Here is a 19165-nt window from a genome sequence, read left to right on the forward strand (position 1 = left end):
TTGTTAATAGATATTATATATGTCTATGTTTTATACACACTCTTCCGTGTATTTCACAGTAAAAAAAACATGACATAAGAATATTTCCAAAATCTCATTACAAAGTGAGAGATAACTTAGTGGTGTGACTTGAAAACTGTCAAAAAACAAAACAAAATATAACTTTTAAGTAGCCACAAGCCCAGTTTGGATCTCTGGGTTTGAGAGGGTATTGAGACGCTGTCAAAAACATGTGTAGCTACTGGTATTGATGCCAGGGAAGACTTGAGTTTATGTGCCTATAAGGAGACAAGCTAGTGTATATTAGGAAGATAAAAAAAGTTTTGCACATTGCTATTTTCTCTGGTGCAAGTGCTGTATTTTAGTCATCCATTTACTTCTCTATCCTATAACATGCAGGAATCACTCTGAGGCCCCAGCCTGTCATGTGTGTCCTTGTACCAAGTGCCTAGCACACAGCAAGTAACCAAGAAATATTTGTTCAAAAAATGAAGAAATGAAGACCTAAATAGGCTAAAGCTGTGTATCACTTAGCTTTTTCATTTTTTTGTTCTATTGACAGAAATAAGCAGAAAACAACCATGAAAAATTTAATTAAATAAGGAAAAAAGGAGGGAGGGAGAGAGGGAGAAAGGGAGTGAGAGAAGGAAAGAGGGGAGAGGGGATTTACTAGAAGGATGCTGGAGTAGCTAGCTTGGTTTGTGGACGAGTAGATGCCCACCCACAGAAAATTTCAGCTTTTGGGATGTCGGCAGTTAGCTGTCATCTGATGAGTCTCTATCAACCATAGACCATCCTTACATGACTGCTCTATCCTCCAACTCCAAGAATCAGATTTGTTGGCAAGGCTTGAGTTATGTGTGGCCGCTGTGAGTGGCAGCTTCACCAGAATCACATGGTATAGGGAAGCTGCTGATCCCCATATTGTTGGTGGGATAAGGGGGCATGCTACTAAGAGAAAAAGAGGAGGGACAGATGGATGAGTATTAAAACTAGAGAAGCAGAATCCTATAGAACACCATGGGCTTCTGCTCATTCAGGCCTGAGTTGTGCTGTCTGTATATACCCTTGCCACAATTTAACCTTGGACAGTTTGCTTAACTTCTGAGACTTGGTTTCCTTACTTTTAAATCGGGGACACTAGCTCTGATGAGACTGTTGTGAAAATGAAATGTGACAGACAGATGTATAACAGCATAAGTGAATCTCATTATCATTTTGAAAGCAGAGCCGTAATAGGCATAAGGGCAGAATTTGATGCCAGGGTCAGAAAATGTCATGCAGATGGTTAAGAATCAAGAACAATCATTACTATAAAATCCCTGGCATTTTTTTTTCTTAGGTGATTGCCTTCAGTTAATTAGACTTTTCTTGGGGATAGACTGCCCAGTTACAACAGTAATTCACACTTACATAATCCTTTAAAGTTCACAAAGTGGACTGTTTACTATATTACAGTATCAAAACCAGGAACTTGCCCTTGGCAAAATAGTATTAACTATAGTGCAGCTCATTCAGTTCTTGCCTTTTTACATGCACTCATTTGTGTCTGTGTGTGTGTAACTCTATGCAATTTTATACCATGTATAGATCTTTGTAACTGGTATCACAATGCAGACACAACTATTACATCACTAACCAAGGAACCCCTTTGTGTTACCCTTTTATGGTTGCACCCTTCCCCTGTCCTGGGCAAACACTATAATCTGTTGTCCATCTCTAGATTTGTCATTCTGAGAATGGTATATAGTTGTCCATCTCTAGGTTTGTCATTTTGAGAATGGTATATAAATGGAATTATATAACCATTTGTTATTGGCTTTTTTCACTATGCATAATTACCTTGAGATCTATGCAAGTTGTTGCATGTGTCAATAGAATTTCTTTCTTTCTTTCTTTCTTTTTTTTGTGGTTGACTAGGATTCCATGCATCAGAATTAATGAAGCCATTATGAGCTTTCAATTTTCCTGTACAGGGTTTTGTTTTCCCTTGGTTATGCTTTTGCTTTCTTTTTTTTTTTTTTTTTGGTCTTTCCTGCATTCCACCTTAAAATTAAATTTTTAAAAAAGATGCAGAAGTGCTATGATGGCTGGCATAATTGCATTTAAATCACCTTAGGTTGCTATTTGCACTTGCAAATTTGCTTTGAGCTTCAAAAATTTCATTACATTGAATTCTTACAGTGGTTACTGAAATCTGAATTTTGGATTTTGTATCTGATGAATTACTCCAGCAAGAACCTGACGTATTTGTTGAATAAACTGCTGATGTCCAGATTCTGTGGTTCCTGACATAGGACTTGCGTTTTCACTATGTACAGAGCAATACACTTGATTCCTGAAGAGCCTCCAGGGTTTCCCAATCTCCCCAAGCCAGCAGTAAACCCTAGGATGAGGCCAGGGGCTTCCACTGCTAATGCCCGTAAATCCTACAGAACCTACAATGTCTGCATTGATCTTGGGTTTGTCATAGGACTGCATTTGTGAGAGGAAAGTTGGGAGCTATTGTCTCATTGGTTCTTGAAGGTGAGGATTTCCAGTAATAGGGGAACATTCAGCATCATCTGTGCAGTAAGGTTTGTGTTCTGTTTTAGTGATCACATCATGCTTCTTATGTAAGATGCAGACACATTCTGCACAATCTGTGGTTTTCAATTATTTACAGCAACAAGCACTGAATTCCTGATGTGCTTGAACAAACTAGCTCCTACTCCAGGTCCTAAATTTGGTGTAGTAGTGCTTTGCCTATTTGTGCCATTGGCAGCATGACTACGTGGGCCACCACTGCCATTGGAAGTAGATGAACACTGGAAGCCTCTGAAATCCATGGATTGGGTAACATATCTTTATTTTCTGTACAGAAAATACACCTGAGGATGCTAGTGTTCTGTAAAGAGCAGTACTGCTGCTGTGGTGCAGTTGGTATAGGTCCTTAAATACCAGGGTGTATGCCCCATAAATCCTTGTATCCCCATGGGATGCTTTCCAGCTATCTGTCCTTTCTCCTGTCATTTCCTGTGTCATTGCTGGATTCCAGACAAATTTGTGTTTTTCTCATTACAACTGGATTATTATACTAATTGAAAGTAACTGTTTTAAACTAAAGTGGATTGGATTCTTAAAACATCTTAATTTATCAACTACTGTATTTGTGATTGGTTATAATTAACTGCCTCCTTAGGTCAGGATTTGACAGAAATTTCTTGAGTTCAGGACCACTTTTTTAGGATTGAACAAATTTCTACTGCATCTGAGTATTTCAGAAGTAGACTTTATTAAAACCCAAGGTACTCAAACCCAAAGTCCTCTCCAAAGGCACCTAAACCAATAAGGTTTCTTGCTACTGAAGGAACCAGACATGGTGTTACTATCAGGAACTGATAAAGTAACATCCCTTCTGAACCGGAAATGGATGGAGTGGGAAGAGGAAGGAGAAGCCATCCCTGTGGGAGGTGAGCCAGGGATAAAAGCCCGACAGCCTGCACCAGAATGCTGCGGGCTCTAGGGAGGAAGCATCGCTTTGTCGACTCCTCAATATTGGATTACTCAGCCAATATCATCACATCTCTGCATTGGTCCCCACTCCAGGTGGAACGTGGAAGCTCAGAGCTCTACTGATGGTCACACAGCAGCCAGTGCTGCCAGCTGTATCTAGAAGAACCCAAGAACACTGAGCAGAGCTGTGAAACCAAATCCTGCCTGGATGTGAGACGGGAGGTCAGGTTATCAGCCCCCTCCAGCCTCTGCTCATAAAGATTAGTTGACCTTGAACTGCTGTCATTTTATTGAACTAAGAATGTGACTTGTCTTGTGTATATATTTGAATTTCAACAATCCACAAGTCTGATTCCAGAGAACTCTTGAATAATATCTACAATGTACTTTAAACCCATGTATAAATGGATGACATCATTTCCTTGGCCTGTGTGGAAATTTTGAGTTTTGATACCAAGGAGGAAAACAAAACCAAGAACGGCCAATTGTCCATTCTTTTTAAAAATTTCCCATCACTGCTTCCCTTGAAATACTCGGGAATCTAAAACATTGCATGCGGAAGAAATTCAAGTATAGATTCAAAGCAAGGTTCTAAATTTTGCAGATTTCAAGACATGTTTAACTTAATGTTTTTGTCCATCTTGTAGCACAAGACACAATGCTAGATAGTTTTATTTGGTATATTTCGTCTAAACTTACAACAAACATGTGAGGTACATGGTTAGAGGGATTCTAAAAATGGCCCCCAAAAGTTCACACCCCAATCTCTGAAACCTGTGAATATGATGAGATATAAATCCCACAATTATCTTGTGTTATGTGGTGCAGTCAATTCTAAAATAGGGTGATTATCTTAGTGGACATTGCCATCTTGAAATGACCCCTACCTCACACCATATACAAAAATCAACCCAAAATCTTGAAATGACCCCTACCTCATACCATATACAAAAATCAACCCAAAATCTTGAAATGACCCCTACCTCACACCATATACAAAAATCAACCCAAAATCTTGAAATGACCCCTACCTCATACCATATACAAAAATCAACCTAAAATGGATCAAAGTCCTTAATATAAGGGCTAGAACTAACAAATTCCTAGAAGAAAAAATGTAAGGAAGCATCTTCAGGACCTTCTGTTAGGCAATGGTTTCTTAGACTTTATACCCAAAGCACAAGCAACAAAAGAAAAAATAAATGGGACCTCATCAAAATTATAAACTTTTGTTCTGCAAAGGACTTTATCATGAAAGTAAAACAACCTGCATAATGGGAGAAAATATTCAGAAATCACATATCCATTAAAGGATTACTATCCACAATATATAAAGAATCCTTCAACTTAAAAAGACAAAAAATCCAATTTTTAAAAATGGACAAAAGACTTGAACAGACATCACTCCAAAGAAGGATATACAAATGGCCAGAAAGCACACGAAAAGATGCTCAACATCATTAGCCATCAGGGAAATGCAAATCAAAACCCCGAGGAGCTAGCATTTCACACCCATTAGAATGGCTGCTATTAAAAAAATGGAAAATAAATGTTAGAGAGGATGCAGACAAATTGGAACACTGATTCATTGCTTTTATATAAAATGGTGCAACTGCTATGGAAGACAATTTGGCAGTTTCTTATAATGTTTACTATAGAACTATCATGTGACCTGGCAATTCTATTACTAGGTGTATACCTAAAAGATTTGAAAACAGGGACTAGAACAAATATTTGCACACTGATGATCATAGAGGGATTATTGACAGTTGCCAAAAGATGGATGCAACCCAAGTGTCCATCAACTGACGAATGAATAAACAAAATGCAGTACACAGGATAATGGGAATATTACTTGGCCATAAAAAGAAATGAAGTACTGATGCATGTGACAACACGGATGAACCTTGAAGACATCATGTTAAGTGAAATAAGCGTAACATGAAAGGACAAATATTGTATGATCTCACTCATTTGAAACAATTAGAATAAGCAAACTCAGTCAGAATTTAGAACATAGGATAACAGGATGGGGTGGGGATAGGGAATGGGAAGTTAGGCTTAAAATATACAGGATTCCTATTTGGAATGATGGAAAGCTTTTGGTAATGGATCATAGTCGTGGTGCACAACATTGTGAATACAATTTACAGCACTGAAATGTATATGTGAGCATGATTAAGAGAGGAAATGTTAGATTGCATATATGGTAACAGAATAAAATTAAAAAAAAAATCCATCAAACTACACGGCACAGTGAACCTTAAATTAAACCAAACGGACCTTCATTAGTACAATTATAAAACTGTGTTATCATAAATTGTAACAAATGTTCCACACCAATGCAAGGTGTTGGTGTGGGTGGTATATGGGAATCCTGTATTTGATGGATAATAGTTCTGTAAACCTACAAATTCTCTAATAAAAAAATAAAATAAGATTAAAACAGCAGAGAATTTTCACTGGCTGATGGCAGAAGGGAAAGTCAGAGCTGTGAAGCATAAGTAATTGCGGCTCCGTTGAAGATGAAAGGGGCCACATGAGGAGGAAAATGGGTGGGTATAAGGAGTTGAAAGTGGCCTCCAATGAAACCCAACAAGAGACTTAATCCCTACAAAAGTTAAGGAAGCAGCTTCTGCGAACCCAAATGAGCTTGGAAGTAGTCTAATCACGAGAAAGGCAACGACAAACCCAAAAGAAAGGATATCCCATACGAAACCTGAGCAGAGAACCTCACAACTGTCAAGATCATTAAAAACAAGGAGTATCTGAGAAACTCACAATCCAGAGACGTCAAAGGAGCTATGACGGCTACATGCAATGTGGGATCTCGGTTAGGATCCTGGAACAGACAACAGATATTAGGGGGAAATGAAGGAAATGTGACTAACGTGCATAATTCAGTAATGATTTACCGATTCCTTAATCGGGACACATGTGCCAAAATACTAGGAGATACTAAGAGGGGAAATGAGAGTGGCGTACGGGGGAGCTCTGTAGTATCAGCGCAACTTCTCTGTAAACAAAATTGATTTTCAAATAAAAAAAAAAGGAACATCGCTACTAACAGTGGCTTTTTACTTGAATTACAAGTAGTCCTGTTATATTTACATAACAAGGTTAGCAGTAACTCATTTCTCTTTTCTTGTTCCATCTTGCGTAAGCTAACCAAAGCTGGCGAAAGTGGGACAAAAGCCACTGGCAACAGATCCACCCTGGCGAAGTTGAGCCCGGAGCTTCCGCGAGGGCGTGGGTACCGAGCTAAATGTCCAGCGCATGCTAATGCTGCTCCGACACTACAGCCGCCCACTGCTACACATATTGGGACTCTTGGCTCAGTTAGGTAAAAGATCTTACATGTCTGTGGTACAACTTTTCAAACTGAAAATTGTAGGTGGCTCTGAAAAGAGCCTTTGGGTTAGCAGTTACTTAAACGTACAACTTACGCCCTCTCCCCGCGGATGCGGCGGGCGAGCTGGATGTCCTTGGGCATGATGGTGACGCGCTTAGCGTGGATGGCGCACAAGTTGGTGTCCTCGAAGAGCCCCACCAGGTAGGCCTCGCACGCCTCCTGCAGCGCCATCACCGCGGAGCTCTGGAAGCGCAGGTCGGTCTTGAAATCCTGGGCGATCTCGCGCACCAGCCGCTGGAATGGCAGTTTGCGGATCAGCAGCTCGGTAGACTTCTGGTAGCGGCGGATCTCGCGCAGCGCCACGGTGCCGGGCCGATAGCGGTGCGGCTTTTTCACGCCGCCTGTGGCCGGCGCGCTCTTGCGGGCCGCCTTGGTGGCCAGTTGTTTGCGCGGCGCCTTGCCGCCGGTGGACTTGCGAGCGGTCTGCTTGGTACGAGCCATCAGAAAGACTTAGGCAACAAAGGTGAAATTCAAAGAAACCTTTGCTGTTTCCCCTATTTATAAAGGCTAAGTCCTCCTGATTGGTCGGAATCTTCAAATTCCGCGCCGTGAATGAAGTAACTCGATACGCCTTGGGATAGGCTAGAAAATCCTACTTTTGAAAACCTTGGCCTATTAAAATGAACTTGATTTTCTCTGCATTTCTAGTTTTGTGATATTTAATCACTCTGTGTTAGACATGCGTGTCTTACATGCATCTTCATTTATTTTATTTTAGCCATTTGCTATTTAAGCGAAAAGAAGCTCGGAAAACATGGAAATGAACGTTACGCAGCTCCTGAGCAATTTAAAAAAGTCCGCGTTTGAACCTGATTGGTTCAGTTTCATTCCTTAAAATTGAAAGCTTCTAGCAGTGTAAAAACTTACTCTCAGCAGTGTCAAGTACCCTATTCCATACCTCTGAACACTCCAACAAGCACTGGCATCGCTCCCAGAGAACAGTCCTCGAGAACATTTAAATCGCACTAGTTTTGAAATGTGTTGATCCTTTGATTCTTGAAAAAGCTTAAATCTTTGTATAAGAATGCTGCATGCTTTGATCGGACCAAACTAATTAGGAGTGAGAGTGACAATTTTGAAGACACTGAAATATGTAGCTAAATTTCTATATTTTTTCTTCCTAGAACTAGTTCTTCAAAGATAATTTTGAACTTAGTAAACTGCAACTTAGTACGAAACTAGTGGTAAGTGTATATCAGTCTTTTGTCCCCGTGTAAGTCCGTATCTAGAGAGGAAAGTTGATAGGTCATTTTTTAAAGTGAAAACACGAGGATAGAGCAAAGAACCTTGGATCATAATAGCTACGTAAACAGCCAATCAAAAAGTAGATTTGAATTCACCTTATTTACATAAAAGTTTTCTAATGGTTGACAAGCTCCAATCAGGCATTGAGAAAATTTAAGCCTTTATTTGCATAGAAGCCCTACAAATATAGGCGGGCTGGGCTGGCATCTATCATTCTTTTTCTTTGTTCGCGGAAGAAATTTGTGTTCAAATAAAACATGCCTGAGCCTGCCAAGTCTGCTCCCGCTCCTAAGAAAGGATCCAAGAAGGCGGTGACCAAGGCGCAGAAGAAAGATGGTAAGAAGCGCAAGCGCAGCCGCAAGGAGAGCTATTCGGTCTATGTGTACAAGGTCTTGAAGCAAGTCCACCCTGACACTGGCATTTCGTCTAAAGCTATGGGTATTATGAACTCATTCGTCAACGATATTTTCGAGCGCATCGCGGGCGAGGCATCGCGTCTGGCGCATTACAACAAGCGGTCGACCATTACCTCCAGGGAGATCCAGACGGCCGTTCGCCTATTGCTGCCTGGAGAATTAGCCAAGCATGCCGTGTCTGAGGGTACTAAGGCTGTCACCAAGTACACCAGTTCTAAGTAAGCTCGTCAAGTGTGCTTTACATAATTCCTAAAGGCTCTTTTCAGAGCCACTCACAATGTCAAGAAACAGCTGTTAATATTGCGTTCTCCTTTCTTAGTGATTTATAAGAATTGTGGTTCGTTCCCGGATGTTTGCATATAAAGGTCTTGGAAGTTCTATATGCTATAGAGAAACTTTTCTTTCTGGGTACAATGCATGTTTCCTCTTTACGTTCTGGAATATATTCTGTCACTGAGTTTTGCTGTTGGGAACTAAAATCAATGAACGTTACTTGTAAGTAGGTAAGGCAAGGAGTTTGTCACATGTAAGCAAACAGAAAGGGTGGGGCTCTGCGTCGTACAGTATAGAGATTGGAAGAGATGAAAGAACCAGATAGTGTCAAACGTCTGAGACAACCAGAATCTGAGGTCATAAATAGGCCACCCGTTTGCAACACCCATTTTAACCCCATTTGCCTTCTGTTGCAAACACGTCCGTAAGAGGCATGGCTGGCTACTCAGAATGTCATTGGCGAGTTATTCCATTGACTATGTAGTTATCTCTCTTCAATAGAGTAAGAATGTGTTTGCCCCGAGTACCATCCGTGTATTGACCCCGTTTGCTCACCATCATCATTTCAGGTTCTCAAAACCACACTTAGAGTGGGAAGGCTAATGCACAGAGAAAGATGGCACCTATGAATATTGTATAACCAAGAGTTCGGGTAGTGTGACCATTCCATTTGCAACCTATCTGGGATGTGTTAACCTGTCTCCTCTTCCCCCTGCTTTCCACTGTATTTTAAATTGGTTGAATAAAACTAAGTAAACTATGGGGGTCGTAAATTGGTCTGTAGCCTTTCTGTTGCATTACCTCGGGAATAGTTGAAAGTGTGCATTTGTAGTCTACTGTTGAATTAAGGTAATTTACCCCATAACACTCTCACCTTGTAGTCCAAGATATTTGCTCTAGTGACAGAGATCATGTCCACATTCTATCCTGAAGGAAGAAGGGTCATGGAAAGGGAATACCCCCACCATTTATGGAAACTGAAGCTCATAGAACCCCACTTTTGCTAATGTCCTATTGACCAAAAATAGTCAATGGCTACACCTAACTGCAAGGGAACTCTGGGGAATTTACTGAGTAAGAAAGGAAAACCGATGTCGGGACAGCAAGATGTCAGTGTTTGCTATACCTCATGCCTTAAAGCAGTATAAATAAGACAAAAGTGAGAATAGCTCTTAGAGACAAATTAGTGAGTTCTTATATTTTTAGAACAATGGAGCTTCCCAGAACAAAGCAAATGAATTATCAACATTGGGAAAAATTACTTTGGTTAGGAAGATAGAAAAACAATACAACTGTAACTAAAATCAAATTTTCACACTTAAGTGAACAGTCTATGGAGAGAGTTGCTATATGGTGCATTGTGTGAACACGTGCTCAGGAATAACAGAAACTTTCAGCAAATGACCCAGCACGAAGGGTGCGAAAGGACAGGGGAAAAGACAACATCATGGCTTGTCTCCCAGGGAGGCCAAACTGCTCATGTCTGGGTTAATGAATGATTGGCTCCACAGGCATCACTTCCAACTGGAGAGGAGAGAGACCCTGTGCTGTTTGAGGTCTGAGTATTTGTGCACTTCTGGAGGAGGGGGCCCTGCTACTGAGAGTTCTCCCTGATAAGCAGCTTGGAATTGCTTGTTCCCAGTTTCCAGGGTTAAGGTGTGTAGGGCACTTCAATTAAAGTTAACATCTGCCTGGTCTGTGAATGGAAACCTACTGAAACATCTGCACGCAATAGCACAATAGAAAAGGGGGTAGGGGAGTAGGTGAGGGCAGGGGGCTGATCGCTAAGCCTGTGCCTGTGACTTCCCCAACTCTCCTCTGGGAGTCTGAATGTAGCCATGTGCAGTCAAAGCAGGGTTTGAGAAATAGGAAAAATAACTTGAAAAGGGAGGGAGGGAGGCCTACATGGTGAGACTCAGTGCCTACTATGAATGAGGTTGGGCTGAGTTTGGAGTCCAGTGGCACTCTACTGGTCTTTTTTTTTTTTTTAAAGATAGAAAGATTTCTTTAGACACAGGAGTTTTGAACTCAAATACATAGGAGAAAACAAGTTAAGATTGTATTATCCTGCAACTCATTACCAGTAACATATTGCAAAGCAAAACAGCTTGGGAAAGAGGGTGGAAGGGAAGTGGAGCGAGGGAGGGAAGCTAAAGAAAAAAGAATTAAGTTGATCAAGTGGAATTATTATTATTTTTTAATTCTTGGAAACTATGAAGTCCTTGCAAGCACAGCTCATTTCTGCAGATTATTTTCCAAATGTGTACAAAATGGAACCGAAACGGATAATCCCTTAAGAACCTGAAGAGGTGCAACATTAAAAGCTATAATTATCCAGTAGCAAGCGTTCCAACCTTCAGTTGCCAGCCACTTCCTTCTTCTGTGCCCAAGAGTAGGTGGGATGAAAACGTCTTCCCGTGATTGTTTTCATTTCTTTTTTCTCAGCAGCTGGGCATGCACAGTTCAGCACCATAAGGAAGTCAGATGTTTTTGCCCACATATGTGTGTGAATATAGGCCTTAGAGCACTTGATGTGGTAGTGCAGGTAGTCCCAAAACATGTGGATCAGGTTGATGGTGTTGTCTCGGGCACTGGTGTTGGTGTGGCGAGGGAACAGCACGAAGATAATATAGCCAATGTTGTCGCTCACAGCGGCATCTGTGTCTTTCAGCTCCAGAGACGGTTCCCTGTGACTGAAGAGGCCCTGTGGGGCTGTGTGGCTGGCTCTGCACCCTTCTTTGAACTCCTGCATAAACACCCTTCCAATGATCACATCGTTGTCATCTTTAAACACTGTGCTGAAGACTACTGTGACTCTGACCTTTGTGGACTCAACATATGTGATCTCATCATCCCTATAATGGATAACTGCCCTGTTTACTCCTTCCTTGTCCTCTTCTTGGAACTAGAAGTATTTCTTAAAGACCAAGGCAAAACATTTTCTTTTCAACATGCTTGCCTGATGCACAATTGAATCCTTGGATGCAAGGATATTTTCCAGGTCATATAAGCAAAGAGACATTGTATTCTGATTCTGGATTTACCAAGAAACTCCTGTACACCCTCTTTAACAACTCCTCAGCACCATGTGCCTGAAGTTCCTTGTAGAATTTCAAAGACATACTGACCATCATTTTTGTTTTGTCTCCATTAGGATTTGAAATATGATAGAGGACCCCACCAAAATCTGCAAATGTTACTTCTACTGATTCTGGTTTGTTTCTTGGTGAATAGGCGATTTTGATGTGGGCAATTTAGGTATGGAAGTTAGGTGCCTGTCATGCCTCAATTTCTGTGCCTCTGGGAGCTGCCCTGCTCTACTGTTTTTAATATCAATTTCAGGCTCAACAATCTGGTATGCAAGCCCCAAATCTATCTACCTCAGTTCTAGCTCCCAATCTTGCTGGATTTTGCCAACTCATTCAGAAGACGTATCTGTTGGCATCAACGTTCTCTATACAGCCATCCCCTACAGGATTCAGTCTTACCTTACTTTTCAACATGTGCTTTTTGCTCTAAACAGCTTGGCTCTCTCATTTCAAGATACCTTGCCATGTTCCTCAAAGCCTTCCATACCTAAATTGCCCACTTCGCTCGACTGGCCTATCAGTCAAACCTCGAAGGGGAAGCAGACATGATCCTCTTCATCTAGGACATGCAGCACTGGCCCATAGAGGAAGTAATAATATACAAAACTGTAGAACAGCATAAAATTAGAGGGTTTTCAGGCCCACTATCTGAGTCCCAATTTGTTTCACTGTTTACTACTGGGGTGACCTTAGGTGTTATGCACAATAGTTCTTGGCCTGTTTCGTCCTCTGTAAAGTAGATACATTACAGTAACTCTCCCAGAGTGGTGAGGGAACTTGCTCAAGTTTATTCAGAGTTGTCCCTAACCCAGATCTCTGACTTCTATTTCACTGCTGTTTCTACCTGTTGTGGATTGAAATGATAGTAATGATCTTACATCCCAAGAACATTGTAAACATGTTCACTACATTTAGAATGTAAACAAATTAAGAAAAACACATTTTTGTAACAAGTGTTAACCAAACATTTCTGTGAGAATGTGATTGGACTGGCTTGATGCCTGCCAGAAAGGTACACCCTCAATAAGAATATTGATGACCAGGCCTCTGAGGCATAAAAACTCAGTGCAGACACTGCTTCCCTGCATGTCTCGTAGAGGTAGGCAGACACCCAGTAGCTCTGACTCCTGGCTCCCATGCCCGAACTGTGCTCTGAGGCTCGCTGCACCCTCACCACTACCCTGCAATCAGTGCCTCCCACCAGATGGTTTTGAATCCTCCATTGACACGGCATTAGACCCAGGTCCCTAAACCTCTTGTGAAAGGTACCTGCCTGCCTTCTGTTGGCCTCCAGTCTGATGGATTTGAGACACTATGGGTTCTCCACCACTAAATGTGTCAAGTGCCCTTGACTTGGATATCGTATATTGCTTGTATTGGCAATTTGCAATAAAGCAACCAAATAAATTGCATTGAGCATTCAAGCTACAATCATGCTGAATCTGTTTTCAATTTGCAATCATTTCTCAGGTCACTTTACAACAATTTTGTGATACTTTACCAACAGTACCACTGTAAAAAAACAAACAGGTTTTCTGGATAGTTATTTTAGAAGATAGGCAGGCTTTCTGAAAAGGGAATTAGAACAAAAGAGGATATTCAAGATGACAGTTACATGACACTAACTCTTGGGTCCATTTCCACACAGATAAACTCTATAAAGTAGAGACTTGCTGTTAAATTCAACCTATTTCTTCTTCTTCCTGGCCCCCATTTAGATCTCATTTCCCAGCCTCCCTTCTACTTAGTTGTGACCTTTTATCTGAGTTCCTGTTAATGAAGTGTGAATACAGGTAAAGTTTGATATTTCTGGCCTAGGGCATAGTAGCCTCTCACTAGGGGTTTTCCATGTTCTTTCCCCTATGCTGGTGTGGCTTGGAGCTATGTACCCCAGAAAAACATGATCTTAAAGTTAATCCATTTCGGTGTGTAGGAACTGTACAAATAGGACCTTTTGATGAGGTTACTTCATTTAAGATGAGGCCCAACTGAATCAGGATTGTCTTAAGGAAGTCCTCCTATAGGGAAAGCCACAGAAAGACACAGGGAGCAGTCAGATGCTGGAAGTCAATGGAACCCAGAAGCCAGGAAAGGCTACCACGTGGAAGGTCCCCAGGTTCCTGAGCCACTCCTTGGAAGAGAGCACAACCTGCTGGTCCAGAACACCCATTACAGAAATAAACTTATTTTAAGCCATTAAGGTTTTAGGATCTATCTTAACTAATATGCCCTCCACCAAGGCAAGGAGGAGATCCTCAGTTTCTAAAGGGGAAATGAAGTCACTAAAACAAAAAACAAAACAAAACACAAACATTTCATGTCTTATAGAGAAACAAAGCAAAAGGTGGTTGCATTTCTCCACACCAGTGTTAACAGAGAAGAGGAAGCCATATTTGTTTTCATTGGCAATAAAACTTCTGTCCTCAGCCCTGTGAGCTTTCAGAGCTGGATATGACAATAAGGATGAGAACATTTTGGTTAATATGTTGTCTTGAACACTCAGTTAGGAAAACTCATGGAGAAAATAGAAACCTTAGGGAATTGACATTGTTCCCTGAAATAAAGTCTCATAGGGTTATAGAGTCTATCTGGGCAAATACTGAAGAACACCAGACTCCTGGTCTTCCCTCAAATACCAGTTACAAAAAAATGAAAGTAATTGATAGTCCACACACATAATGAAAATCCCTGTATTTGGTTTGCAATCTCAGTCAAAATGAAGGGTTTAGAAAAGGTGTAATCTCTCACTGCTATGCCACGATTCAGCCAGGGCTCAAGATTAGCAGTTAGGGAACATGTATCACCTTTGTCATAATCATTTTTAAAAATTCTTATTTATGTTATTTTGTTTTGCTTAAACAGTTACAGGTTTGGCAATCAAATTACCATCATTATGGAGGGTTTAATATAGAGTCCGCTTGGCAATAAGATGAGCAGTTTTTTTTTTACTTGGACACTTCTCCACAGATATCCAGTGTAATTAATTCACAGATAATGTGCATGTTACCATGTATAAAACTTTTTAAAAATCTTTTATCTTTGGATTCTATTTCTTCTGAAAGTATAAACATGATGGTGATAATTTGGAACCTCAACTCTCTTATTATTTTTTTATAAACCATCATATAATTAACAGACTCTTTAACTACTTTTATCTTTGAATCAGGCTGGCAGTCCTTTATGGGGTAAGCACTCAATTATGCCCTGCCCCTGGCTCTTGGTTGGCTATATTAACTAAACGTCCTAAGAGACCTGAAGCATAAACTTTTTTTTAAACTCTATTTATCAAAAAGTTAAAACAAACATACACACACATGTCAAACAAAACAAAGGATTAAGAAAAACAACCTAAAATGAAGCATAAACCTTGAAAAATATTAAGAATGTGAAAATTAATGCCATGTTACCTGCCTGCAAACTCCAGCTTGAAATAAAACCTTAGTTTTATTTAGTTTGTTATCAGAACTATGGCCATGACTCCAAATATGCTCCCAACTAAGGGTCTGTGCAGTCACAGTTTTTCTCTGTGGAATGATCTTCCTATAGATTTATGAAGACTTTGCTCCCTTATAAGCTTCAGGCCTTTGCTCAGTCTTACCTCAGCTGTGAGGTCTTCCCCAACCACCCTATTTAAAATTGCAATGATCCACCACCTACATCTCCCAGCCCTGGCAGTCCTTATTCCCCTTAGTCAGTTCTCTTTACCTTCTGTATTTCTTTACCTGCTTACATACTGTATTTTATTTATTTTTGTTGATTTTCTGTTTCCCATACTAGAATGTAAGTAATCTCCACAAAGAAGGAGTTTTGCTTATTTTATTCACTGCTGTCTTTCCAGCATGTAAAAGAATGCAAGGTAACATATAAGCTCTCAATAGGTATTTGTTGAATGAATGGATGGATGAGTGGATTTAGTAAAAACAAAAAATAACACACATAAACCACAATGTTGATCCATTCTCTAGCCTAGCCTCTGTGTTCACCTCACTATGCTTTGGTTTCTTCAACTTTGTAGTGGGGCTATTAATGGCCCCTGTGGTGGTTTGAAGTTGTATATACCCCAGAAAAATGTGTTCTTAAATTTAATCTGCTCCTGTGTGTGTGAACCCATTGTAAGTAGGACCTTTTGACGAGGTCACTTCAGTTAAGGCATGGCCCAGGAAGGGTCTTAATCCTATTACTGGAGTCTTTCATAAGAGAATGAATATGCAGTCAAAAAGAAAGCTACAGGTGGCCCCTGGCAGTCCTGCAGCACTGGGGATCTTAGCTGTGGCAGGGGCATAGGCGAGTCCTCAGCTGTGAACTGGGTCTTCTGGCTGCTCTAGGCTCCAGGGCTCCACTTCCGGGCTCGCGTTTTCTCCCAGGTAGCTCCACCCTCTTGGACCGCAGCTGTGGCGGGAGAGAAGATACAGCAATTGGGAGTCCTGGAAGACCGCAATCCTGGGCTGCTGGCCATCTGGGAAATTGAAAATGGCACTTCAGCTATGCTAGGTCTATAATGGGAAGTGTCACAATTCGATGTTTTTGTTATGGATGCTTGTGTACATCTGTGACCCGGACGGCTTTGCTCTTTGTTTTTTTCAACTTAAGCAAATTGACTCAGCCACTTAAGAATGTGCCCATCAAGGGGTCTGGGCCCCATGGACCATTCCATTCCCCCAGAAATTCTATCCTCATTTTACTTGAGGTCCAAGTCGAGTATTAGAGCCACAGTTCAAAGCAAACAAGATTGGTTACATGATAGATAATCAAAATGATGATCCAGGAAAAGACAACATGAAATTCTCCCCTGAACTGCATATGATTTTTAATGAACATGATCAGGAGTTGAGACACTTCGGCCACCAGAAACATGACTTTAATATGCTTTCTAGTAACCACTTGTGCTACCATAGAGATGTGCCAGTACAAGGAATGCAGTATGTAAAGAAAAGTCTTACTCAACTGATCTTCCAGTTGCTAGCATTGTTATTTGTTTCTACAATGAAGCTTTCCCTGCCTTGCTCCGGACAATGCACAGTGTCATAGATTGGACTCCAGCACATCTTCTTCATGAAATTATCCTAGTGGAAGATGATAGTGATTTTGATGATTTGAAAGAACTAAATGAATATATCCAAAAATATCTCCCTGGAAAAACTAAAGTAATAAGAAATAAGAAATGTGAGACATTGATTCGAGGAATGATTGGAGCATCCCAAGCTACAGACAGTCACTGTGAACTGAATGAGATGTGGCTATAGCCCTTGCTGGTTGCATTCCAGAAAGACCATAAAACCGTGGTGTGCCCCATGACTGATATCATCAGTGTTGATATACTCATGTACAGCTCATCTCCTATTATACAAGGAAGATTCAATTAGGGACTACACTTTAAATGGGATCTTGTTACTCTTTCTGAGTTAGAAGGACCAGAAGGAGCTACTGTACCAATAAAGTTACCTACAATGGCTGGAGGATTGTTTGCCATGAACAGACAATATTTCAGTGAACTTGGACAATATGACAGTGGCATGGATAACTGGGGAGGAAAAAATTTGGAAATATCATTTCAGATCTGGATGTGTGGAGGTAAGTTCTTCATCATTCCTTGCTCTAGAGTAGGACACATTTTCCAGAAAAGATGACCATATGGATCTCCTGAAGGCCAGGACACCATGACACACAACTCTGAGGCTGGCACATGTATGGCTGGATGAATATAAGGAAGAGCATTTTCTCTTAAGACCTGATCTGAAGACTAAAAGCTATGGAAATATTAGTGGGTGTGTTGAATTGAGAAAGAAGTTGGGTTGTAAATCATTTAAATGGTATTTGGATAATATTTACCCACAGATGCAGATATCTGGGCCTAATGCCAAACCACAGCAACCCATTTTAACAGAGGGCCAAAATGCCCCAAAGTCCTTTAACGTGGAAGGCTTTATCACCTCCAGACCAAATGTTTGGTGGCACAATGCCACACAAATCCGAAGGGAGTACAAGAAAAACCCGGAACTGATTTCCTATTTGGGTAGAACTATCTTTGAGAGGATGAGCATTTTCTTGTCCTATGGAGATGCTTGGGAAGATTAGCAGATGTGAGACATCTAATACGTTAGAGATCAGAATACTGTGTTACCATCAGTAGAAGACAAAGTAAGTTTCACCAGGATACTAATGTTGTTTCTGCGCTGCTGTTAAGGAATTTCTTGCTTATAGAATATAATTTTCAACTTTAAAGACTTGGTTTTGTACAAAGAACCAAATGCAGGATATTGACATTTCTGTTCAAATTCATTTGTTTCCTTTTAATCCCTTTTAATGATGGAATGGCATTTGGTAGGAAAATTGTCATGATTTCCTTTCTTAGAAGACTTCACAGGAAACAAGTTATATTTTTTACTTACTATTATCATTGGTTTAATATGTCCTAAATAATTTTAAAAGCTCTGTTGAATCCATGTTGCTTTTAACTTCAGAAAGCATAACATACAAGATGATATTTTAGAAACAATTAAGTCTTATAAATTATTTTGGTGAACTATGAAACTATCTACATTTAAAACAAAGGGTCCTTTTGATTTTTTAAAAATTAAAAAAATAATAATAAGGTAAAGCTACAGGAAGCAAGAAGCTGAAACAGAACCCAGAACAGAGGGACCAGGAGACACTGTAACCAAGAAATTAAGAATTAGCAAATGATTAGGATGACTAAATCACCATATAGATGCCTTTTTCTTACTTTCTCTTATATTGTAAAATAGCCAAAAGGAAATACTTGAAATTACTGAAACTCACTGAACTGTAACCCAGATGCCTTGATCTCTGATAATGATTGCATAACTATATAATCTTGTGATTGTAAAAACCTTGTGACTGGCCCCACTTGTACTCCTTTATCCTGTTTTACAACTTTAGAGTTTTATGATCACAGACAACCACCTAATGTTTATTAACAAAGGAACCTCAATCAGCCCAGAACTAACCCACCCCAATTCCTAAACTATCTTACTAGGTCTAACCAAACTTGGCCCGTATGACATGTGTAGTAGCTTAAATTTTAACCTATAAGTGACCTATACCTCATTATAATACTAAAAGTTATGCCCATTGATAAAAACTAAAGGACAAATGGGGTGGGATGGGGGGGATGATTTGGGTATTCTTTTTTCACTTTTAGTTTTTTATTCTTGTTCTGGTTCTTTCTGATGTAAGGAAAATGTTCAGCGATAGACTGGTGATGAACACATAAC

General features: G+C 40.3%; 2 protein-coding genes and 1 pseudogene across 2 annotated transcripts; 2 read left to right on the forward strand and 1 right to left on the reverse strand.

The window, feature by feature from the left end:
- Window positions 1-6649: 6649 nt before the first annotated feature.
- Window positions 6650-7386, reverse strand: LOC119539087 (histone H3.1). The gene has a single exon (XM_037842237.1). It carries the CDS (start codon window positions 7346-7348, stop codon window positions 6938-6940), a length of 411 nt encoding a protein of 136 aa, XP_037698165.1. The 5' UTR covers window positions 7349-7386; the 3' UTR covers window positions 6650-6937.
- An 828-nt stretch (window positions 7387-8214) lies between these two features.
- On the forward strand, window positions 8215-13361 carry LOC119539088 (histone H2B type 1-C/E/F/G/I-like). The gene is made up of 2 exons (XM_037842238.1): window positions 8215-8786; window positions 11513-13361. Exons 1-2 carry the CDS (start codon window positions 8410-8412, stop codon window positions 11532-11534), a joined length of 399 nt encoding a protein of 132 aa, XP_037698166.1. The 5' UTR covers window positions 8215-8409; the 3' UTR covers window positions 11535-13361.
- A 3067-nt stretch (window positions 13362-16428) lies between these two features.
- LOC119539112 lies at window positions 16429-16958 on the forward strand (annotated as a pseudogene).
- Window positions 16959-19165: the final 2207 nt, after the last annotated feature.

Source organism: Choloepus didactylus, chromosome 7 (genome assembly GCF_015220235.1).
Source record: "Choloepus didactylus isolate mChoDid1 chromosome 7, mChoDid1.pri, whole genome shotgun sequence".
Taxonomy (NCBI): Eukaryota; Metazoa; Chordata; class Mammalia; order Pilosa; family Megalonychidae; genus Choloepus; species Choloepus didactylus.

What these genes read in the sequence shown, in the direction of transcription:
- LOC119539087 (XM_037842237.1), bottom strand. Translation starts at nt 7,348, where the DNA reads ATGGCTCGTACCAAGCAGACCGCTCGCAAGTCCACCGGCGGCAAGGCG.
- LOC119539088 (XM_037842238.1), top strand. Translation starts at nt 8,410, where the DNA reads ATGCCTGAGCCTGCCAAGTCTGCTCCCGCTCCTAAGAAAGGATCCAAG. An exon ending in ACCAAGTACACCAGTTCTAA is followed by an intron (nt 8,787 to 11,512) that starts GTAAGCTCGTCA and finishes TGTGTCTTTCAG; the next exon opens with CTCCAGAGACGGTTCCCTGT.